At 40.0% G+C, this 25,767-nt stretch overlaps 1 protein-coding gene across 1 annotated transcript in view; it reads right to left on the bottom strand.

Annotated features, from left to right (window-relative positions):
- Positions 1-25,767, bottom strand: part of PLXNA2 (plexin A2) — a 260,221-nt gene that overhangs the window by 84,938 nt on the left and 149,516 nt on the right. Inside the window, exons 4-10 of the mRNA XM_088479576.1 lie at positions 14,150-14,250; positions 12,312-12,435; positions 9,430-9,583; positions 7,482-7,578; positions 5,556-5,670; positions 3,327-3,527; positions 303-399 (exon numbers count right to left, since the gene is read on the bottom strand). Of these exons, the coding sequence (XP_088335702.1) occupies positions 303-399; positions 3,327-3,527; positions 5,556-5,670; positions 7,482-7,578; positions 9,430-9,583; positions 12,312-12,435; positions 14,150-14,250 (889 nt within the window). The remainder of the gene's footprint in view (positions 1-302; positions 400-3,326; positions 3,528-5,555; positions 5,671-7,481; positions 7,579-9,429; positions 9,584-12,311; positions 12,436-14,149; positions 14,251-25,767) is intronic.

The following is a 25,767-nucleotide window of genomic DNA, read 5'->3' as shown; positions in this document are numbered from 1 at the left end:
CGTTCAATCGTTCAAATCGTTCAAACCTTTGGTAAAATCGTTCAAATCGTTCATCTCACAGATCTGACCGTGTGTATGCTCCATATGTTTAGCCAATGACAAAAAGCTCTCCGTATGAAAACATACTAATGATTAGTATCATTAAAAGTATCAGAACCAAATGGTAAATATAATGAATGCATTTTAATCATATTTACTAAAAACTCACAATTTTGATGAGTTCTTCTTAAAGGAGCTGGAAAAAGTACACTTGTAACATAAAATAAAAGTTGTGGATTTTGTTTTATTGGTTTTTTTTTTACCTTTGATATCATGTGGATTGTCAATGATAAAATTCCCATTCCAGACAACAGAGAAATCCACAGGCAGGTCACTGATATCCATTCCTTCATAGGAATACTAAGAACAAAGTGGAAATAAGTTATGACATATAAAAAATGGGCAAAACTGTTTTCTGTTATATGACAGCACAACAATAGTGCCCACGCGTTGCGATCTGGCCATTCAGCATCACTGAGGATAATTGCAGAACTGAATAATTTGGTATCAATTGGAAGGCTTAAGTGCACTTGTCCAGTTGTTCAGGCAGCAGGCCTCACAAATAGATAATGATGCAAGGTGCCAACGCTTACTGTAAGTGAAGTAATGACTGCAGACACAATGGACCACATTTACAGAGCGACAAGGATACGCACACTTCGGTCTTACTGAACACCATGATGATCATCTTTGTAAATGACAATAAATGTTAACTTTTGGACTCTGGGGCTTTAAAAGTTTCAGTTGCATGACATATTATTATTGTTATTTATGTATATACAGATGTGTGCTCATACGTCTAGCCTCCTTAAGCGTTAAGCGTTAAACAGCCCTTCTGGTCGCGCCATGCCATTGCGTGACTCGGTAGCGCCGAGCATCTTTTCATGTGACTTTTTACCTTGAAATGCATCTTATTTGCACAGCTATGTAAATATTTTGCACAAGCAGCTGTTGCAGATTAAAATGATATGCAACATGCCTTTGTTTTGTGAGCGACTGTGGGTGTATCTACGTACAAACGCTATGTTACAGTGTCAGCGGCTATAACACTGTATCGTTGCATTTTGCATGCAGATACACCCGCAGTCGCTCACAGAATATAGGCATGTTGCATGTCATTTTAATCTGCAAAAGCTGCTGTGCGAAAGACGCATGTAAAGGAAAAAAGTTGCACGAAAAGATGCTCCTGCGTTATGTGTAGCGCGACTTGTAGCGCACGGACAATAGATATATATGGACACATCTGTAGCACCACTATTAGAATATTTGTCATTCACATCAGTCCCTGCCCCATTTGAGTTTCCAGTTGAAATTCCCAGACATAGACACAAATTAATTCTGTCAGAATCCAACTAATTTACCAGTCTGTTTATTATTGTTATTTATGTATATACAGATGTGTGCTCATACGTCTACCCTCCTTAAGCGTTAAGCGTTAAACAGCCCTTCTGGTCGCGCCATGCCATTGCGTGACTCGGTAGCGCCGAGCATCTTTTCATGTGACTTTTTACCTTGAAATGCATCTTATTTGCACAGCTATGTAAATATTTTGCACAAGCAGCTGTTGCAGATTAAAATGATATGCAACATGCCTTTGTTTTGTGAGCGACTGTGGGTGTATCTACGTACAAACGCTATGTTACAGTGTCAGCGGCTATAACACTGTATCGTTGCATTTTGCATGCAGATACACCCGCAGTCGCTCACAGAATATAGGCATGTTGCATGTCATTTTAATCTGCAAAAGCTGCTGTGCGAAAGACGCATGTAAAGGAAAAAAGTTGCACGAAAAGATGCTCCTGCGTTATGTGTAGCGCGACTTGTAGCGCACAGACAATAGATATATATGGACACATCTGTAGCACCACTATTAGAATATTTGTCATTCACATCAGTCCCTGCCCCATTTGAGTTTCCAGTTGAAATTCCCAGACATAGACACAAATTAATTCTGTCAGAATCCAACTAATTTACCAGTCTGTTTATAGAGTGTGGAAGGAAATCCAAACAAGCATGGGGAGAACATATAAACTCCACAAAATAGGGCCCTGCTCAGAAATTTCAATTAATGATCCCGACGCTGAGGTAGCAATGTTACCCAATATGATACCATGCTGCCCGCACATACACAAACAACACATGAATCAACACATTCTGCTTGTGACAGCTTATTGTCATCAATATTATCTCTATTTTCCTTACATGCCTTTAGAATCAGATAACAAGCCTATCAGAAGGCTTTATTATAATATTATAAATAAGAGGGATCTTATATCAGCCTTTTGTGACGGAAGCTATTAACCTCCTTCTAACTGTCTGAAAACATTACCAACATAGCAAAATAATCCAAAATGTGGATGATCCATAGCACCAGAGTAGAAAGTCCCTTCACCTCCTCACACCCTGTAGCTGTTTGTTCAGTAAAAGTGTTTATTTACTCCTTCTCCTGTGTGCCTCTGTCTCCTGCAGACCCTCTGCTGCACTGCCAGAAGCAACTGTATTAGGGATTCTATCCAGCCGGCATGAGCTGGGGACTTGCAGAGGCAGATAAGACTTCCCCGTTCTGCTTTATCAGTCTGCTGTAAATTAGCTTTTTGCTTCAACTCTTTTGTCAGATTGCTGTCTTATTCCTCCAAATGACCCCCCGCAGGCTGCGACAGGGAAAGGCTAGATAAAGAGCTCCGTCCTTTCTAAATAGCATCCTAATTTACAATGACTCAGGTCTAGGAACACAACAGCATTATATTTTGATTTCACTATAACAGTGCAGATTAGAGTAGCTTTCTTTACACAGTACGCAGCACGTCATCATTTTGTTGCTGACTACAAAGAACTAAATGCAGTAATGATTATTATGTTGCAGCAAGCTATGCTCAGTCTCCATCATACACAGGGCCAGATTAACAATGGGGCGGATGGAGCTACAGCTCCAGGCCTCCACATAAAAATAGGCCCATCATCAGCATGATGATGACCAGCCACCAGCAGGCCACATGGTCGGCCATAAATCATAAGTATTAAAATTGTATTTCTATTTCCCTCACAAAATGATGACATTTTTATTCTTTTGCATATTTAGGAAGAAAATTCCTTTTGCATATTTAGTCAGAAAATTGGGGCTGATAGTGTAGGGGGTTTACACGCCCAAATGGCACTGACCAGACCACACCCGCACAGCACTGGTCACACCTCCTCTGAATTCTCATAATAGGCCCTTGAATATTTTCAGCCCCAGGCCCATGTGGCCCGTAATCTTGCCCTGATCATACATCAGTACTAGCACTCACCGAACTGTTTTGACATTGGACACTGGAGCTGTTGAAACGCAGAGCGGGCATACGGTGTAACACACCCTGTATATTCAGAACACACTCATAACCCCGCTGCCCCGACTGTGGTTGGGGAAGGTTCCTGGCCTTCAGGGTGATCGGCTTAACCTCTCCAACTGGGATCAAGATCTCTTCAGTGGGTATTAGCTGTGGGCAATCCTGGGGAAAATGGAAATTCTGTTTAATATAAAATTAATACCACATTTTGGTGAAAAGGCTCAAGGCAGGCTCTACCCCTTAGATATGCACGCTGTAGAACAAGAGGTCAATATGCACTATGGGTACAATGAATTCTGCAGCCCTGAACTAAATAAACAAAAACAGGAACTGCTCATAGAAGTTTAATTTCATTCTTTAGTTTATAGGAAAATCCATATACTATGTGGGCACCATATATGTGCACATCAGTGTATAGCTCTTCTTGTAAGATGTGCAATGACTGAAGAGTTCAGTGGATGCACACAGCACAGTGGCGCTGGTTTGTAAGTGGCTGTCAAAATGTGACTGTTGTGATCACACAAAAATACATCGGTATGATTATGTTACTACGGCTGTATTTTGAGTTGCACGTATTATTATGCTCCCTTAAGATACCCTTAAGTAGACATATGTTTGAGAATTTGAGCACATGCGCAAAGCGACTAACTTTACAAAAGTCCCTTGTTAATCAAGGCCATCGTGCCTAATACTATGTTACCCCTTTGCCAATTAAAGGTGGTTTACAAAAGTGCAAAATGTGTGGGTGCACATGTACTGTACCTATTTGTCCACGTAGCTTATACATGAGAACTGCTCCCAGAGAAAATCTGTGCCTACTCATGTGGGTCCAAATGGAAATGTCCATGGTATGAGGGGTGGAAATGTGGTCACTTTAAAGTCCATCCTGTTTCTACTTTCATTTCTACTTTTCTGTTTCTACCTCAAAACTGTGCTTGGCTAAGCCTACTTTATGTCTTAAATCAATTGTCATGCAGTAAGCTTATTACATAGGTCATGTTTGTTTGTTTGATGGTTAATCTCTATATAGGTCAAAATGCACTTACAAATGCGTATAAAATTATATCTGGAAGGCAGAATTCAGGTCCTCTGTGGCCCACTCACCCATTCCCCTAAATAGAAGAAAATGTCCCCCATAAGTACCTTCTAAACCCCCTCAATCTCACTTATATAATCTCTACACTGTTCAGCCCACAGATATAGGGTTTAGAATATAATAGGCTTTCTGTCCCTAAACCTTCGTGTTAGCTTTAGTAATCACGGATTTGTCTGGTTTGCCAGCTCTCCAAGACATGCATGATCCCTGTTTCTACTCCACAGCAGTACTGATAACTGGCATTCTGCAGGTCTTTACTCCCAGAGAGAGATGCGGATATATACACTGCGTGTTTAAGCAAATTTCATTACTTACTCTGCTAGAGTGCTGTTCATATGCGGCACAACCCCAGAGAAATGGACTAATCCATCATAGCTTTTGCCACTAACCTCTAGTAAGTTAAATAACAATATCCCTGGGATAACAAACACACATTATGCAAATACACTCTGCTTTTTAAATCTCTTTCCTAACAGTCACCAATACCTTGTGGGGCTCTACAGTTCCAGTGTATCCCTGCACTGCAGCAGCATATTTTGCTGAACATATAAATTGAGTTTGTATTTTTCCACAATAATAACAATATTGTTTGTGGCAAATTACTTTTACATAAAATAATTGTATGTATCGCCTGGCTCTGCTATAAAAATCAAGCTATTGTTTAAAAAAGCTATTAATGGCTGGCAGAAAGTAACAAGATTGACAGCAATAGTAAGATCATTTAACCACTAGGTGGCACTGTTCTATTGCTGTTTGCTTATATCATTTTCTTTCAGCGACGGATACAATAAAGATGTTCTCGCTCATATTAATTAGTAAATATAATATTCTGCTATATACGGTTCGCTTTAAATAAAAGATTGTGGCCATGGAGTTTAATGAACACTTCTACAAAAGGTAAAACAAATCATACACACTACACTCTCCTTTGATGTTTCCAGCAGTGAAACATTGTAATTGCTACATTATGCACTCAAGGAATGTAGCTGTGCATTCACATGGCTTGCAGTGCCACTGAAACATACTGTATGGTGCAGTAGTATTTATATCTTTCATTCTATGATTGCTATACAATATTAATACAATGTATCTACCTCAGAGACGTTGACACGGCCCTCCTGAAAGGAACAGGTAGTTGGATCGTGGGTGCAGAGGTTGCGGTATTTGCACCAGTGGCAGCGAAATGCACTATTCACACAGGATAAGCAGCTTTTAGAAAAAGTGGGAAAAAAAGGTAAAACTTTGTCAGGATGAATACAAATAATGACCGAGCACAGCCACACACATATGCAGTATATATATATATATATATATATATATATATATATATATGAGAGCAAAAGAAAAAATCTACATTAAAAACGGCAAGAAGGGTTTATTTTAAGGAGTAATCTGATAAACAGATATATGCATTATATACAAAGAGCCCACCCAAAAAGGCCAGGATGGACAAATGAACCTCTCTGCATTCATATAACAAGCAGGTTAAAACAATCACCAGAATCTGTTGAGTAAATGGATTACGGGCTAAGACACAGCCTGGTCATCTCCTAGTGCTATGCTTTCTTTTAAAGATCCAATATTTATTTTTTCATGCAAGCCACAGAGGTTCTCAGGAATAAAAAAAAGCTGGGACATCTCCAGAACCAGCCAGCTAGAATAAACAGCGGCTTCCTCTGCATATACACTGGACATGGGCGAGGATAAACAATACAGGCTCCCTGAAGCCATATATGACTTGTGCTGCATAAACACTGCCTCACGTTGACATACATTAAATATACATATATTTGCTATTAGCATCTCCAGTTACACACTAGTGGCAAATTCCATCCGTCAACACAACCTCAATATTTATACCAGCTAAGATCTAAACACCTGACTTACATACATCATGTTACTGTCGCCCTCTCTGCTCTGAACTCCAACCTGCGATCATTAAATCACTCTGTTTTCTGAAAACCTTGAGTGGCTATGGATGAAAATGACCATAGGGATACTATATAAGTATAACTGAAGCAGTCTGGGACACAAAGAAGAAAAGGGAGCAGGAATGGAGGGGCATTAATGTTGCACACGTACTCTTAGATTTTCTGGGAAAATATTGTTTTTCTCTATTACAGTTATAATGCACTATACTATATAATACAGTTTCACACAGAAAATGTACATTAAAGGCACACAACACACTGATAGAGTAGAGGTTATCAATGTTGATGTAAAACTAACATTTTTGTAGTACTGTGTGTTTTATTCTACTCTACTCTACTTTCAAAATGTCCTCCTATTTTTGTTTTCTTACACATAGAATATATGGATGGGCTGTTATCAATAGCTGTGGTACCAGTAAGTAGTGCTGGTCTGTGACTAGTACAGACGGGAGAAGTAGCTTGTCTCCTGTGGTGGATGGGCAGACTGAACAAGGATACGACAAGGATGAATTTCCTGCCAGTATAAATAACAGGTCTCTATTCCCCTTCACCAGCAGGGTAGCATTGGATATCACATTTTTATGTATTTTTATGTACAGGACAAATATGTGCTTTATTATTTTTACTCTCTAATAGCTATATAGCATAACGACTCATATGCATTTTATTATAATATTACATTTGAATAACACATCAGCAGTGATCTCTATATCTCTTTATTTTGAAAGATTTGAACTACAGCTTCAATTTTTGAACAACTCTTTTTTTTTTGGAAATACTGAGTAATAATAATTTATTTTCTATACCACTGCTCATAAAAACATCCTACTTCTGTCTAACACATGACTTTCTAGTAAAGATGGAATCAGAAACAAAGATGTTTAAGAGAAAAATACTGTGCAGGGTCCAGTACAACCAGAAACTGCTATGGACTGTGGATATCTCATAACCATCTACAAACATTCCATTTTCAGAGTACATGGATTAGTGGGAAGAATGCCTGCAGCACATTATGTCATTAAGCTTGAACACAATTTGAGCGGCAAGAGGTCTATATTAACATTTAGGACAAGAGAGCGTCGTCCTTACAGCTGGTGACCGCTGCAGTTGTAGAACTTGAAATCTGTGCTCACAAACGTCTTGCCAGTCTCCTCGGAGATCAGCTGAAGCTCTACCCCAAACCAGTCTGTAAGGAAAAATAGCAGTGATGAACAGAATGTCACAACACACCCCATACATACATACACACATAAATACATACATACATGCATAGACACACACACACATATATACATTATATATATATATATATATATATATATATGAAACATCCTTCAACTGTGTTTCCATTAACAATGACAATATTGCTTCTATCAAGCCAGATAATAAATGAGACATACAGGTTGGCCACAATTAAACTTCTATTCAGAGCCATCTGTAGATTGATCTAACAAGCAGAATGTCACCAAATTTGGTAGGGAGAATAATTTGGACACAGGAAGCAGGATTCCGTGAAAAAAACAAATTGTGCAAAAAGTCGCTGATAGGTGGAATATGGCGCTGTACAATGTAAACATAGTGTGAAAATGGACAGACAAAGTTGTGTTGTCATTAGTGTAATACAATAAAGGAAATCAATCGTTTATTACAGTTTAGTCTTGTTATTCAATTTCTTTTCGCAGAATCCTGCTTCCCATGTCCTAATTTTTCTCCTTACTAAATGTGGTGTCATTCTGATTGGTAGCTCAAGCTACAGATGGCTCTGAATAGGGAAAGTTTAATAATGGCCACCCTGTATATACAGAAACATTTACATATTTTTATTTTATTGAGTTTAGTACTCCAGCAGTTGACATGTAAGAGGAATAAGCACTCAGGGAATCCTCCCAGCACTCTGACTTTCCCTGACGTCAGGAAATAATCCTTTTTCTTCCTTGTTCCCCAAAAGGGATAATCTCTATCTTCTGTAAGTAACAGGCTCCCCTCTGCACATAAGCTTCTAGGCATACTAAAATCTCTTCCAAGTTCTTGGATTTTTTCCGTTATGTGATTTCCAAAAGTGTCTGAGACTTAAATCACCCTCTGGGCATTATATCCTGATTTTAAGCTACATGCTTTCCTGAAAGCCACTGTGAAATAGATATATTAAAGAGCCACTAAACCTAAGTTGCTTTATATAAAAGAGATATTAATATCATTCACAAATACATATAGGTACAGGTTCTTATGTCATGGCAACAAATTAAATCCAGTTTACTGTACAGTTGAGTGCAAAGTATTTTCTGACTAAGGGTATGAATATCCGCCTGTGGTTACATTCATCAGGATTTCAACATAGCATTTAGTGCTTGTCCGCATTTCTGTTTACAGCCCCTGGTAATGTGCCAAGAAACTTTTAAAAACAGTTTTGGGGTGTTTTTTTTATATAGATAATAAATGGTGGAGAAGGAGGATATGACGATGCTGTATCTGTAGACTATTATGCAACTATTGTTAACAATTGCTGACTGGCTGCTGCTACTGTACATGCATGCTGTCAGGGATGTATATAGACTGCATGCACATACAGATAGATCATGTTTATTTGGGACACAGGGTACAGTTTTGTCCTCTGAACAATGGATTATGCACTCAATTGTCTCATGTGCTTTATTTGTGCAGAAACTACTTCTTTACCTGGAGCTCTGTGGCACGGTTACAGGCGTGATTGTGCCATTTCAACAACTTTTCTAATTTTACATGCCAGGTGTAATTCTCAGTATTTGCTCTTTTCATTATGATGAGACAACTGCACAGTTGCGGGAGGCTCCCGAAAATTCGGGAGCCTCCTGCAACTTCCAGCAGAGTAGGTAAGTATGGTCTAACTTATTGATGATCCTGTAAACCATGAATATGTCTACTCAATTTATTTGCTATATTATTAGCATATGAATGAGCTTTTCATATAACAGTACGATTTATTAAGATTGCATCAGCGCTTACATTTATCTACTTATTCCGCACCCCAGTAATAATTAACTTATCTAAGAGACCTCACCTTGATCTGCAGGGATTATGGGAACATCTTTTGCAGCTGGGGAAATACAGACAATACGATTGCCAGATACTTGTCCTTCAACCCTAGTAATGTTACCAATGGAGCAGGTCACACCAGCGGATAGATCTGGGACATCACTGACTTCCAAAGTAAGCTAAGGGAGAGAAGATATACTTATAATTACCTATAATCAGGGGCTCTGACAACATTCAGCTTAGGGGGCAACAACAACACAGTGGCTAAAGTTCTTCTACCAACAAATACAACGCAAAACAGGAACGACAAAAAAATACAATGTAGGCCTGGTTGCTCTAATGTAGGTGTAGTATAAATATATACAGAGAGATCATTTTGCACTGACTATATCAGGAATTACAAATGTATACTGGAAAATGAATATTGTTATGTAGTGTATATTTACAGTATATAGTAGTGAAAATGGAAAAATAAATATTGAAAAATAAATTGACGTATGTTTAGAAGAGTTAACCTTTTATTAATTCATATGTGGCTTCCACAGAAATGTCCTTTATAAAGCTATTGGTTGTTATGCAAACATATCAAAACTGTATAACTTTTTTACATTTCTAGAATTTACATAAACAGATTTTTTTTAACCCTGGCTAGTATCAACTTGCCATTACTTAACCTTAACCTTTAACCTTTATCCCAGCCCCTAGTCACATACAGTACCAGGTTTCTAAAGCTGATGGAGGCAGCTACTGTATGACGGGAGGGTGGAGAAATCAGAGTGAGACATCAGGAACCAGGTAGGATACTAGGAGGAGTAGACGTGCAGAGCTGACAGGATGATGGGAGACAGGAAAGTAGAGGCGAGACTGAAAAGTGGTCATTGGTCCCAGGGGAGGGGCCGGACACTGTATACCAGTGCCTAGATCAAAGCCCTGGGTCCAGAACGGTATTACCCCTGAAACCTGGAAAGCCCAGCCTCCTGATACACTCTGCATTCCTCTCCTGGATGTAAGATGCGCACCTGCGGTCCCAAACCAGCAATATAACAATGGTCCGGGGAGCAGACGCCACCCAGCCCAGCCCTGCAATTGTGCTTTTGTAATCTGTTACATTTTATTATATGTTGCATATGGTACATTTATGATGTGTAGATATTAAATGTTATTTGTTACTCAAATCTCATGTTTAGTGTTTATTACAAAGTCCTGTTAGCACAGCGCTGTCTGACTAAAGGCGGGTATCCACTACCCGACTGTGAAAGACTGAATGATAACGACATCGTTATCGTTCAGTCGTTCATTAAACTGCACAATGCTCACGTTGAACGATGTCGTCAGGTTGTCTAGCATGCTCGGGTGATGAGCGATGCCGCCAAAGACCAGCGGGAACGCGTATCGCTGGTCATTGCCGACATTTTACTGCCCGATCAGTGAACGATTAATGGACGACTGAACGATAACTATATTGTTATCGTTCAGTCGTCCATTAATATCGCGTAGTGGATACGCACCTAAAGATCTCTTTCAAGTTGGTGTACAGATTGTTGTACTGGTGTACATTCAGACCTGCTCGCGAGCGCCTATGAGCTCGCAGGCGGGTCGATGATGTGGCCCTGCACATGCGCAGCGGCCGCACTGCACGTGCGCAAGTCCCGGAGCGAGAGAGAAATTCTCTCGCTCCAGGACTCACTACAAAAGGGGCGGCTGTCGATGGTGATCGACAGCTCGTCCCATTTTGTAGGTGGGGCGGGGTGGCTACACAAACGGAGGCGTTCCCTACCACAAGGGTCCCGTTGCAAGCCCCGATGGTCTCGGCCATCAAACTGGCCGCTCGTTAAAGCTGTGGGTAGTCAGGCTGGTAGTCGCACGGCAAAGCATTAGCATGCCCACTATGTCTTGGCGAGCGATCGTGGTGTGAATTTAGACACCCACCAGCCTGTCATAAGACGCCCACTTTCCCACGTCATCTCCAGGAAGTGTATACAACAATCGGTAACATTGAGTATCATCGGAAGCGTACGCAGCACTTGTGGCTGACCATACCCTACTGCAAGCACTGCAAGTGCTTCAGTGTGTAAAACGACCATGTGACGTGTACTATGACGCTCAGGCCCACCTGCATTTGCACCACCACACCCCCGTTTCCATCGCCATTCCCTGTTACCACTCATAAAGGGCTTGTCCTGTCACTCATTCTAGCGAGTTGGCTATGCGCAGCAAGCGAATGCTTCCCGATCGCATGGACTAGTTTGCGCACGCGTACTGCGACTTATACGCATGCGCAGATTGCAAACATCGGCAGGCTGCGTGCGAACGCAGTCTAGTGAGCAGGTCTGAATTAGGGATGTGCAGGCTCGGATAGGTTCGAGTTTGCACGTGGAGTTCGGATTTTTCCCTCCAAAAAAACGGAACTCAGAACGAGGCAAAACGTCATCTTACATGGACGAACATCATCATTCCTGGACAAAAGACCAGGAATGATGATGTTCGTCCATGTAAGATGACGTTTTGCCTCGTTCTGAGTTCCGTTTTTTTGGAGGGAAAAATCCGAACTCCACGTGCAAACTCGAACCTATCCGAGCCTGCACATCCCTAGTCTGAATAAGGTCCTTAGACCCATATAATTCTAATGAGAGGGTATGTGTTCTAAAATGCCTATTAATGGGAAATTATATTTAAGATAATAACAACTCTATGTTAACTGACCCTGTATAATAACATCCCATGTCATCCTACATTCATTTGGAATTACACAATAATTTGGGCCCTATGTTAAGAGCAAGTTATCTAAAGCAACAATAACCAAGCCACAAAAAGGTTGTCTTTACATGTAAACTGTTCTTTTCATTGCCACTCTTCTCTGTACATGTTAATGGAACATCTATAGAAAACCATGTATCTGTCTCTTACCGGCAGGCTGTGCTCGGACACCGGAAGGCTGTTGGGTTGTATGGTAACCTTAACACACTGATCTATGTTAGCCGCAAACCGGAATGGCTCCTCTGCTCGTTCACATTTATCCTTTCGGGAACACCTAGGAGCAGAAGACTTTAAATGTTGATACATATTGATACATATGATATTGTTAATTATTCTGTAAAGTTCTCTTTTTTGTTGAATACGTAGATAACTCCTGCATGATTCTATTATCTTGTATCCGCATTTGAAGATTTTATGCATGACAAATCTATGATCTCTTTCACAAACATCAATTTATAGGGAAAGTAGGCTGTTGTCAAATGACTTTACAAATATAACCCAACACTAACCAGAAATATACTTTGTGGTCAATTCAATTAAGGGCAAGCGAGGTGAAGTGCCATCGCAATGGCGTGGAGTTGCCAGAAACAGACCCTCATCTTGTCCCATCTCGTCCTGGACTCTCACATTTATTTACACAGCTGTGACTTGAAGTCCGCAACTACAGTACCATAAGTGCGGCATATGGCCGCAGTTACTCGCATAGCGAGCTGACTCATGGCTAATTAAATTGACCCCTTTGAGCCCTTCTATCAAAGCAGTTACATACATATATATGTATATATGAGAAACTATTACATTATCAATACAGATCACTTAGAAAACCATTGTTTTATGAATACATGATAAAAATATATTACTGAAGCATAATATATTCCTAATGTATATTAGTATCTAGGTTAATTGGTTTTCTAAAACAAAAGAATAAATGTAAGGTATAATCAGAAAATAAATGCTGTACCTGAGCATAATTCAATTCTACAGCACTAATATGAAACTAGTATGGAGGATTTTGCCGGAAAAATGAGTCGCTGACCCTGCATATCTGAAAATGTGATTTTGATGCCTTGAGGCACAGACGCATAAAGTCATTTGCAGACGGAGTCACTACTAGGATGTGGAAATGGATGAGGAAATAGTTCCACATGTACAGAATCAGCAATACCACAAGCTATATGTCATGGGAGTATATAGACCATAAGTATTGTTGTATCAGATTGATTTTCTGTATGACAAAAGTAAGCTTGTGTCTCTGTGTACCTAACGCTCTCCTGAAAGTCTCTGTAATACTGTGGTATTTATTGTGGGTATAAATGCTAAGTGGAGGTTGTTACTCTGGCTTGATAAGAGCTTTTTTTTTTTATAACCTTCTTTTCTTGGTTTATAGCTTAGAGACAAAAACCTGCCAGATCTCCAAAAGACTTGATACCTCATGTAATGTAATATGTAATAAGAAGACAGGGGAAAATGTGCATTTTATGTATAAATCAGCTTCAGTAAAGAGCTTGGCACTATGGCACTTCATGGGTTAAACAATTAGGGACATGCTCCCTTCTTGGATATATTTGATTCCCAAAGCTGGCTGCTCAGGCTGAGTGTCAGGATCTATGCCCAATTTGGCCATGGTTCTTGGATCTCAGCCATAGCCGTTCCGGAACAAATTAGATCTTGTTAGTGCAGTCAGAAGATGGTCACATATAGAGGCCTATATAATGACATTTCCTGCCAGCTTTATAATGAGCCTATTTCATGCATGCCGCAGCATATGTGATCAGCTTTACCTTACATCAGAATTTAGTGCTGTCTATGTAAAGTCCTGAAGAGGGACACAAATATGTCAAAAATATGACAGTGTTCAAATGTGCCCACAAGGAGAAAATTCTATATAATAAAAAAAACAATGCCATGTAATTTAGTTGGTACATCTTATCATGGATGGTGGGAGGGAGATGAAAAGCACACAAGCCAAGTCTCTGGGCTATACTCACATGTTATGCAGCACACACCAGCCACAATGTGGGTCTCCAGAACTCAGACACTCTCCGCACGTTGTATATTGCCCACATGATTCTACTGGAACTCTCGAGACCTGAAACAAAGCAAAATGACAATGGCTCAATGCATTGTACAGAAGTCAATCTCTAATTATTTTAAATGATCATAGGTATGGGAGTAGCTGGGAACAGATGCCTCTGCAATTGATACTCCATTCAGTGTGAGTACAATCACTGCATTAAAAAAAAAAATAACCTGGTTTTATTTGGGGAACTAGAAATTGGAAAACTGTCAACATTTTACCAGGCAGTGTAGTCAGTGTGAGCAACTAGCAAACAATACAATCTATTTCCCACGGGGCACAAGGGAACAAAAAAGACCCGAAGAAGGTCACAAAAAAAAAGATGGATGCCACTCAAATTAAAATGTCTATTTGTCATTTCAGTGGCAGCGGTCTGCCAATGAGCAACTGATCCAGAGAAAATCCTGAGCGGTGAGACTCATAGGAAATCAGCTGAAGATGACAAGTTTGAGCCACTTCTGACCTCTGGCCCACAAACTACGTTGCCTCCATTCTAAAGGCCCAGCCTGGGCCAGTGACCAGCTCTGAAAAATCCTTTCTTTTTAATGACTTCGGGGAGAGCGGAGCGGCTGTTGCCGCAGTAATTCAGTGTAATTAAACCTATCTATCACTCCAGCAGCTGGAACACGATTCCTGATGAACTTTGCAATGGGATTTTGCAGTCACTGACTCGCAGTCTCAAACGTCCTCAGAGGGAGATGAAAAAAAAAACCCTTCTCTTAAAATCACATTTTAATGTGGCCTCTGTCGGAGTAATTCCACTTTCTAACCATTTTTCTTTTCTCGTCTTTAATGCTGTTTCTAAATTTGATCCCACACTGTGAAATTCATGTAGGGAAATACAAATTGTAAAATACAGTTTCACATTTATATATCTTAATAATTGTATAAATATACACAGAAACCCCATCATCCATATACACACTCCAGTACCCGCTTCCACCCTTTCTGTGTGTCTTCATGCACACATGCACATATATTATTAATGCAATTTATTCCGTTCTGCACAAACACACACATATATATAGATGCACACACAGCTGCAAGCATTAACATGATGCATTATGTGTATATTATGTGCGAGACAAAGGAACAAAGCAATTTCTCTATAATATGCCTGTCATATAACTGTAAAGTCAGAAAATCCATACATGTATATAATGGATTATGTTGACATCATCCAGTGTTTCAATGTGTTCTAAGGGTATCTTCAGGATAAGGTAGGGGAACCCAAGAACCCAAATTAGTATTTTTTTAACACCTATTTATTCATCAGAGCAATAATACTTTACATAGTTCAAAAGATAAAATAAATAACAAATACAATGAAGACCTATTAAAGGTATATATAGATATATATATTGTGATAGGATCACTGGTAAAGTGGTCTGTGGCAGGGACATTTATCCCAGATTCCTGTCCTATGTGTTTAAAATCCCCAGGAGAAAGTCTGCAGTGTAGCAGGCTTGAGTTTCGGCTTTTTGAAAAGCCGGTTTGGGACCTGGGGGTTGTGGGTGAGAGGAGAGGGAGGGCTCCACCCACGGCCACTCCAGGTTTTGGTTCTCGCAGCCTGGTAACAGGCTTGCTTGGGTTCCCACCTGAGAGTGGCCAATATAAGCCTAGTGTGTTGAGGGCTGATGGTCTCACCTGGGAGAGCAGACAGGGAGTTTGCTCAGAGACACTTGGAAAACCTATCTGTGAGTACTGTGCTGTGCTTTGTTGCTGGCGAGGGCATTAGGCCCTGCCAGGTTCTGGTAGTGAGGGAACTACCTGTGAAGTTAGTGCCCCGACAGGGCTAGGATTTACGTTTATGTTTTCTTTGTGTTATTTCTGACATTGTACAATAAAGACTGGCGCCGACCAGCTTGTACTTGCATCCAGACTGGTGTGCTGCTTCCCTGCTGCTGTGTGTGTGTGTAAGGAAGGAGTCCTCTACCCAGGAGAGGGACCCCCTAACCTAACTCTGTCACAATATATATATATATATATAATAGAAAAATCTGCACACTTAAAATTGACACAATAATAGGGTGCATGACTATAAGGAATTAAATACAGCGGAAGCAGAACAGACGATCAGCACACCAATTCAAATGCAATAAAATGTATTTCTATAGTACAGGGCATGTATCCCACAATCAGTTCCACAATAGTGCTATAGTGCAAATTCTGCATAAAGTGCATTTTCAAAAGGAGAGTTTTCCATATCATCATATAAGCACATATACTCATCACTCCATGTGAAAACAATGATCACGCTGCCCCAGGAAGAAGGTGCCTGTCTGCACCAAAACGGCTGTCAGGCATTGGGCTGCTCACCCTGATCTTTGTGTCTGTGTGAGCCGGGGAGCTGAGTGAGGGGGTAGGAAGCTGTTTGGGGAGATCTGAGTCAGCTGTGTGTGGGGGGGGGGGGGAGATCTGAGTGAACGGAAAGAGCTGTGTGATGGATATATAAACTGAATGCATTTATACATAAATTAATATGCAGCCCCAAAGTGTCATATTTATTGATTATTGGGTCCTAGTCCCGATAATACTAAATCTATATTGCCGCCATTCGCACGTGCGCGTATATATATTGATAGATATATATGCACCTTATTAATTTCCCCTTTCGTCGGGGGAAAGGGGGTGGGGCGCACAACTCTAACTTGCCTCCAGGCGACTGGGATGAACTTACGCCACTGCAAATGCCTGTCTACTTATATATATATATATATATAAATATATATGTGTGTAATACAGTGTATTAATCAGAAAAACATTTCCATCAAAAGACATGAGAAAAAAATGGCACATTGTATCCAGAGCAATCTAGACATGGCAGGTACATCCCCTTGAGCGAAAAAAAAATCCAATAAAATAAACAAAAAGGGGAAAGGGACCCAAACATAAACATAACCCACCTCAGTTTGTAGAAGACAAAGAAATAAAGAAATAGGTGGATCAGCCAATAGAATCCGGGTTTCATACCAAGAAGTACTACGAAAGCACAAATGTATTTGGCATTTTAGGGCCAAAGTAAAGGAGTCTATAAAACCCTCACACAGCTGGAAAAAAGAAGCCTTTATAGTCTCTGTATACAAGGTAGTTTCTAACCAGTCCATTTGGAAGGCAAAAAATAGTTTAGCCCGGAATACAGAAACCGCTGGGGAATCTGCATGGGTCCACATCTGTAGTATACATTTACTGGCCACTGCTGATATAACCAATAATAATTTTTTACTTTCCCCTCTACCCGATACATATGGTGGCATAATACCCAAAATAATCCACTCCGTCAATACAAATCTAATTGACTGATGACCAAAATCTATGTATAAGGGGGCAATCCCAAATAGAATGTATAAAAGTTGCCTCAGAAGCCCCACACTTAGGGCAAACTCTAGTATCTGACAATTCCATCAAGGACCTGAGGTGGAGAGAAATATATCCATTATCATAGATGTCATAAAACATTTCTCTATACATGCTAGATGAGAGTAAAGGAATGAGCGTAATAAGGCTTTCCATGGTAATATGGGGGAATACAGTACACCAAGAAGATAACCGTGTAGATATTTTAGTATGATCTAAAGGAGTCTGAAGAATTTTATAATGAAGAGAAATAGCCCCCCATTCCTCAATAGGTCTAGCCAATAAGAGATCAAACAAATTGGGCCAGTTTTCTGAGGAATGGCTTCGTATCATTGAGCTCACACAGTGAATGGGATTGTGGTAGTCCATATTTATCCACTAACCACGCCACTCGATAAGGCTGACAGTTTTTAATGTTAATCAATGCTCGGACGTAAGAACCCCCCTATCAGCCCACAATGAGAAGGGTGCAGAAGCCTTCCCATTTAAAAGTAATGGAGAAAGAGAGAATGGTGACAATTTAAATTATTTTTATTTCTTGTAAAGTGCCAAACTCACCACGCAACCCTCAGCAAGGGGTTCCTAATAATGTCCTCGGATAATTCGTGTTTATGGGAATGGGGGAACATCAATAGGTGCTGATTAGGTAGAAAAGACTGATCCAGCTTTGAGTCAGTATACAGGTCCATCCTATGCATTCAGTCTCGTATGTATCTCAAAACTCCAGTATGACTATACAATTTTAAATTAGGTAGGATAACCCCTCCATTAGCCCGGTTTATTGGAGCTTCAGCAAGCCAATTCAAGGACGTTTAATCCGCCAAATAAAGGGCCTGATTCAGACCCACTCGCGAGCGGCTGTCCGCTCGCAAGTGGGTCGATGGTGTGCATGCTCCGTCGTGGGCATGCGCGAGACGCGACGAGCGAGTGACTTTCCTTCGCTCGTTGTGTCTGATCAAAGGGGGCGTGCTGTCGATGTTGATTGACAGCACGCCCCCTTGGTGGGCGTGCCGGGGGCGTGCCTCCCAGACGGGGGCGTTCCCAAGGGAACGCCTACCGTCAGAAGCCGGCCCCACTGACATCACTAGTGATGTCAGTGGGAGTGATTTTGGCTCTGATAGAGCCAAAATCACTCCGGGCCTTGCGGTTGAGAAACTCAACAGCAGGCTTCGGCTCGCAGTGGCGATGGTCGCGATGGTCAAGACCATCGCGACCATCATCCTGCACGCTCGTATATGCTGTGGGTGGTGACCCACAGCTATATGAGCGTCCAGGAGGACGCTCCATAATTATGGAGGTGGGCCCTGATTCAGAGCGAGCGCTCTGGTCAGAGCGTCCGGCTCTGAATCAGGGCCAAAGTCCCAAAATTTTTAATAAATGGATCCTACCTACATAGGACAACATGCTCCCAGACAAGTGACCTCATATTAAGATCATATGATGTGGTAATTCATTATCTAAGAATCTGGATCTGAAATATAAAGTAATAAGTCATCAGCAAAGGCCTGGATTTTAAACTCATGGAAAACCACCAAAATACCTTTAAAATCTGGCCAGGAATGGAGAATGCTCAATAATGGATCCAAAGCTATATTAACTAACAATGGCGATAAGGGGCATCCTTATTGATTGCCCTTTGTCATTGTAATGGAGGGAGCTACAGGTGCCATTAATTATCAGGGCAGTGGTTTGTGAACAGTATAAAAAGTGAAACAGGTCAGAAAAAAATCCACCAAAATCATGTAATTCAAAGATTTTAAGCAAATGACCCCAAGACATTTGTCAAATGCCTTTTAAGCATCCAAGTTCAATTGCATTGCTTCCAAAGGGGGTGAGGAGATTGAGTGAGACACAATAGTTGCCAGAGGTGTTCTAAACCCTTTTATCAAAAATCTAACACGTGTGAATCCCAACTGATGGTGTGTCAGGATACTAGGTAAAAATAATTGAAGGTGGTTGGCCATTATTTTAGTCAATATTTTAAAATCCTGATCAAAAGTGTAATAGGCCTATAAAATTTAATCATTTCTGGATATTTGGACGATTTAGGTATAAATATAGTATATGCTTTATTAACTTTTTGATAATGGAGACGGCCATCCAATAAACCCTGATACAAAGTAGTGAGAAACAGGACCAATTGTGGCTGTAACATCTTATGATACTCCCCAGAAAATCCGTCGGGACCTGGAGATGTATAATTATGAAGACGAGAAATAATATCAGATACCTCTATCTCTGTAATAGTCATACTTTAACTCTGGGCAGGAGAACGTTTAGGAAGTCTCACCTCATTCAACAAATCCAAATGTAAGCAGAGAAATTCCTGAGGGGGGGATGAATTTGTGAATTTGCTGGTGGACGGGATGCCGGCTGTCGATATACCAACGCCGGAATCCCGAACGAGGGATCCGGGGTAAGTATGTGCATTAGCCAAGGGAAGGGGGGCTTAGGTTTAGGGACCCCTGGGGGAAATTAGGGTTAGGCATCTCCTGGAGATCATTACGGTTAGTCTGTGGGGAGGAGGGTTTAGGCACCAGCGTGGGGAGGTTAGGGTTAGGCACCTCGTAGGGAGGTTAGGGTTAGGCACCACAAAGAGAGGGATGGGGGGAGGCTAGTCGGCCACAGGTATTTCATACCAATCCCCTGAGGAGCCCTATATAAAGACTCATAATAATGCTGAAATGAAGATACTTTATCAGGAGTGGATACCACATGGGCGGATGTAGTAGGATTGGATTATGTAATGCTCTAATAGATTGGTGAGGACATTGCAACTTGGCCATATTAGCCAACAATTGCCCAGATCTATTTCCACACAATTAGTTTTGAGGTTACACTTGTAACTGTATCTGAACAATTTCCCCAGATTTGTTTTTATTTTTCTATTTTGTTGCTGCTAGTAGGCTCAATTGAAAACCAGAATTTCCTTTACTATTGCCTGACTAAACTAGAGTGATGTGAATAATCTTGATATTATATAGATATTACATTTTAAGTTATTAAGAAAACCCACAATAAAATATGACTTCATAGAGAACACTACACTGTAACCTGATTCTAACACATTTCTCTGCTACAGTTCCACTTGGTTATACATAGTATATACACACACTATCACACACTGCAAAGGTGAATGCCTATTTCTCAGCAGCAAAAAACCCACACTAGGGAAAGAATGACAGAGGGCAGAAGACAAGGCAAACAGAGAAAAGAGACTTTATTTCCCAGGCTTGTCAGATGCAGACACCGGCTTCCTTGTTTTAGACACTCAGGTACTACAGAAAGAAAAGACATTCTGGGGGTGACACATAGGGAAAAGATAAAGGGACAAGCATTTTGCTTGATGTGAGAGAGATGTCAGGAATCTCAGAAAACTGCAGTAACCCACCGCTGCTATCATGATCTTCTTGTGTGCAATTTCATCTTAAAAGCAGCTGCTGATTGCTGTGTGGGGGATTGCGAAAGTTGTAATTTCAACTCTCATCGTAACCAGGAATATACCAGGAGATATCTCGGGAATTGCACAATATTATCTAGATAAATTAAAATGACACAGATCTGGAATGTTTGTAGAATTTATAATTGTTAGAAAAATTCACTATATAAACGTGAACAAATTCACAAAAATGGTCTCAGGTGCCCCAAATCTATGCAGGATCCATTGCACTATATATATGGGTATTTGACAACTGCTGGACCACAATTAACTATTAAAAAAGGTAGCTTTCCTTTTCTAAACTGTACTAAAAAAATGTCAATTCTAATCTGTTTCATTGCCATCGGATGAAGTGGCCAATTTATTCAGCCCTTTTCACAGGCAATTCCAGATTAATTAGGAAAAGTTTGTTTAGAATTGTATAAAACGGTTGTTGTAATTGACTCTATAATATAAGAAACAAAATAAAATAATAAATAATGTTACATAGCTTTAATTAATTTGCAGTCTTAGGACCTTTTTACTAGAGATGTATGGGTTCGGTTTTACGCGGATTTATTGCTAGTTCGGATGTATTTTATTGGCTATCCAAAACACGTGGTAGCCGATTTGAGATCCGAACATATCCGAGTAAATTCGAGTGAAACCGAACCCGCACATCTCTATTTTTTACACTTATTGCTTAATTCAGGTCATACTGCTATATGAAGTTTTACTGAACAACAGGACACAATAAGTGGCAATAAAAAAGTGACTTTTATTGCTATTTCTAATTTCTCTACCCATATATTTTGCCTTGTTACAAATGATCTGACTACAGCAGTATAGAACCTATCCAACTTTACTCCCTCAGTTGTCTCCTTTGAAATAAATTAACAGACTTCAAGGACTAATTTAATGTTACCACAGTAACAATTTATTCAAAATTATTACAATAGCGAAATAGGTTTTTTTTTTTTTTTAATTTATATTTAAAAAATAATAAATAACACTAACAAACACAATAAGGAACATTTTCTTTCATGAACAATCAACCAGACATAGAACCTTGTGCCTGGAACGTTATAACATGATTGAATTGGATTGCCAGCTTTAAGATGCTGACTTGGAGAAATTAGCAGCATCCCAATATGTGATCTTAACCACTAGTCTAGTAATAAGGTCTCCCAAGGCTAAGCATACCTTGCCCTGGGCCTATTTGTATTGATTGTAGGTGTCTTTCAGCTAACCTCAATCTAGAACTGGTCTTACAATGCATGCACTAACTCAATAGCCATTATTAACTATATAAAATAATCTGATTTGCTAAGAAGAATTTCTCTGTGTTAGAAAATGCTAAATTAAAGTGATGAAAGATAAAATTGGCTTTGCATCTTGCAATACATTGTATTGATATTCAGGTAAGTTGAAATTGTATTAAAGTGTTGTTTTATGTTCCAAAGCAAATTCATACTTGGGACCTTCCAACAATCTGACGCTGGAATGCTGTACAATATGAAGCTTGGCAAAGGTTTAAACAAGGTGTGTTATGAAAACCACAAATATAGATAGTAACACATAGAATAAAGGTGTCCACTCAAATGGCAATATTGCAGGCCAGATTGGCTATTTTAGACATAGGTGGCCCGAAATTATTGCATGTATGGTAATTCAATGACCAGCACTGAATGATGACCATAAATAAATATGCAGATACTGTAGCTGCTTCATTAGTCATCAACACTGAATCATAACCAAGGGCCAAGTATCTGGGAAAACTAACTACAAGACTTGCTCTCACATCCCTTCTTTGAAGCCACCGAGCGTTATAAGACTAGATGACAGCACAAAATTCCCAAAATCTATTGACTCTAGCGACAAGTGAACAAACTGACAAGGATAAAGAGGTAAAAAGCCCTCCAGTCTTACAGGGAAAATGAGCTGCTTTTATTATTATGGCTTTTAGGGCTACCTTCTTGAAGCTCCAATAGCTGTCAATATATATTGTATGTGTTTATTACGTACATAGGAGAGAAAATGGAGTTCTTGTATATAGCTAAACCCGACTACAGCATACAGGATACATATTAAATTTGCAGAATGTAATAATATTTTATTGCAAGCTATCTTCCTTTCATATGGGATACAGATAAGTTTTGTCAGAATTTCATACTGGATGATTCACAGAGAAGCAAAGTGCAAAGTTCTGGAGATAAAATTTTCAAATGAAGATGCTGTAAATAGACCTGGGACAAGAAAGGTGTTTGTGCTGCTTTGTTCTTTGGTTAAGGTAGGAGCACAGAACAGCCAATGCCACATTCAGTTACTGAGATGTGTAAAATTCCATGCCCAAATGCAAATTTTCTACATAACAGTTTTAAAAATGTTGCTCATCTCTAGTATGTGTGTAAGGTCAGTGGTTCCCAATCTTTTTTGAATCACGGTGCCCTAGAGTATCAGCATTGTTTTTATGGTACCCCAAAGCCAAATTGTAGTTATTGAGTTATTCAGTAAAAATGTAGTAAAATAGTAAAGTGAAGTAAATTGTGCTACCTGTCATCCTTAGGCTCAGTTATGTGGTGGGGGACAGGTTTGTGCTTCTGTTTGTATAAATATTTACATTACATTGACCATAAATAATTTGATTTGGTGCTGAACCACCAACCTGAGGCACCCCTGCAAGTGTCCCGAGGCACCCCAGGGTGCCGCGGCACACAGTTTGGGAACCACTGTGTTAGGTTTTTCTGGGATATACACATGGAAAAGGTCACCAAGATTACCTAAAAAGCTTTGGAGCTCATAATACATTTGGTGCAATCAAGTTCCTTTTTTTTAATTATTATACATTTTTGTTTTTCTATGAAGATCACATGTATATCTCTAGTCTCAAAGCTAATATCAGAATTATTATTAAAATGTTAAGTAAATGTTTACTTAAGGCATTCTGCAGAGATATACTGTAGAGCCTTGCATGCAGCAGATCCCAGATACTAAGAATTAGAGGAAGTGGACAATGTTGGCATGTAATGATTAGCCTTCATGCCCCACCATACCCTCCCTGAGCACCAGCCAATCCTCTTAGCAAATTAATTATAGCAAATAATTGTGTCCTGGTGTTCAGCTAAACCCTGCACACCAAATACAGCACTTGGAAAAATTTGGGAGTCTAAGCTGAAGCAATTAGGCATTCTGCAAACACATACACAGTTGTGGAATGGTTATTAAGCTAGAGTCTTAAGCACAGACTCACAGGGGACTCATTAATAACATACACAGAGATTCTAGTGACACTGTCATTTATCCCTGATAAATCCCAGCTAGGGGACTCCACCTGTGCTCATTCTATGCCCAAGGAGGGTTAGTGTATGCAGGATTTGGCCACTCTCCTGATCACTGGAGTGATTGAGGTGTTGTCATTCTAGCCTAGTTTTTAACCTTTTCACTCACACAAAGTCTAGAAATGCGCTGACATACAATGGACTAAAGTGAAATCTAAGGGATAATTCCCATATTTACTAAGAAGTGCTTTGGGCATGGTTTAGTGACGCATTTTAATGCATTGAGACCAGTATAATCTGTTGTACTAGTAGTGCTCGCTGACGTATGAGAAATATGGAGTCTGATTTAGGGCTACATGCAATGGCCATGTTTATGTAATTTAGCAATTTTTTGCTCCAGTACATGCGTGAAAAACCCACAAAGGAGCTGTTGCGATCAAGACGTATGGTATGGTATCAAGTATGTCTTGGAAAAGTGATGGTCGTTCCCAGGTAATGACTTAGAGGATGGCTTATCGCACACACAGAGATGGTCAGTCTTATGGGCGTGCTATGGGAGTGTCGTGGGGCATCAGTGAAAGTGGTTATGTACACAGATGTTCAACCGCAAAAAGGCCGTTCATGGACATAGAAACTCCAGCTGCCGTGGGGCTGGTTCAAGTTTTGATGGTGCACCTGATGGTGCATATAAAGATACAACAATGAGTATTTTAGCGCCAATGAAATCTGAAAGTGGACATCTCAGACTTTGCACATTCAGATGCACAGATGTACACCAGGGAAGGGCTTTGTAGTGGCACTTGCATAAAGTCACAGACAGGTGACCACCAATAGACGCAGCCATGCCCGTCCACCTCTGAATCACCACCAGGGTGTGCTGGATTCCTAGAACAGGACAATCATCTTACTTGTGCTTTTTAATGTGTTTCATGCGTTTACTTACAAGAGGAAAGCGCAATAAATCTGACAGGTGTGTGAACGGGCTATAAATGAGAGACCTCTATTTGAAGCATTCCAAGATGCTAATGGGGTTGTTGTTTTACTAAGAAGTAATCTCATTTTTTTTGCCTCTACGTCAATTTGAATAAAGCTCTCCCTCTGAAACGTATCTTCAGAGTACGATCCCCCCGCCCCTGTCCTTTCTGTAAGTGGCAGCTTAAATGGTCGAAATAGTCATAATTATTTATAGGAGAACAGCTAACAAAAATGAATCTAAAATGCACATTTAAACTGCTGCAGATATATATACAGTCAGGTGCATAAAAAGTGGGAGGCACATATAGAAACCGTTGTAATTCCTACACCGTTCACCTGATTTGGATGTAATTACCCTCAAATTAAATATGAAAGTCTGCAGTTAAAGCACATCTTGTTTGTTTCATTTCAAAGCCATTGTGGTGGTGAATAGAGACCAAAATATGAAAATTCTGTCAATGTCCCAATATTTATGCACCTGACTGTGTATATATATATATA

Source organism: Taudactylus pleione, unplaced genomic scaffold (genome assembly GCF_031769625.1).
Source record: "Taudactylus pleione unplaced genomic scaffold, aTauple2 ptg000242l, whole genome shotgun sequence".
In the NCBI taxonomy this organism is placed as follows: Eukaryota; Metazoa; Chordata; class Amphibia; order Anura; family Myobatrachidae; genus Taudactylus; species Taudactylus pleione.
The sequence above is the reverse complement of the archived record's forward strand: the minus strand, read 5'-3'. Positions and strand labels throughout refer to the sequence as shown.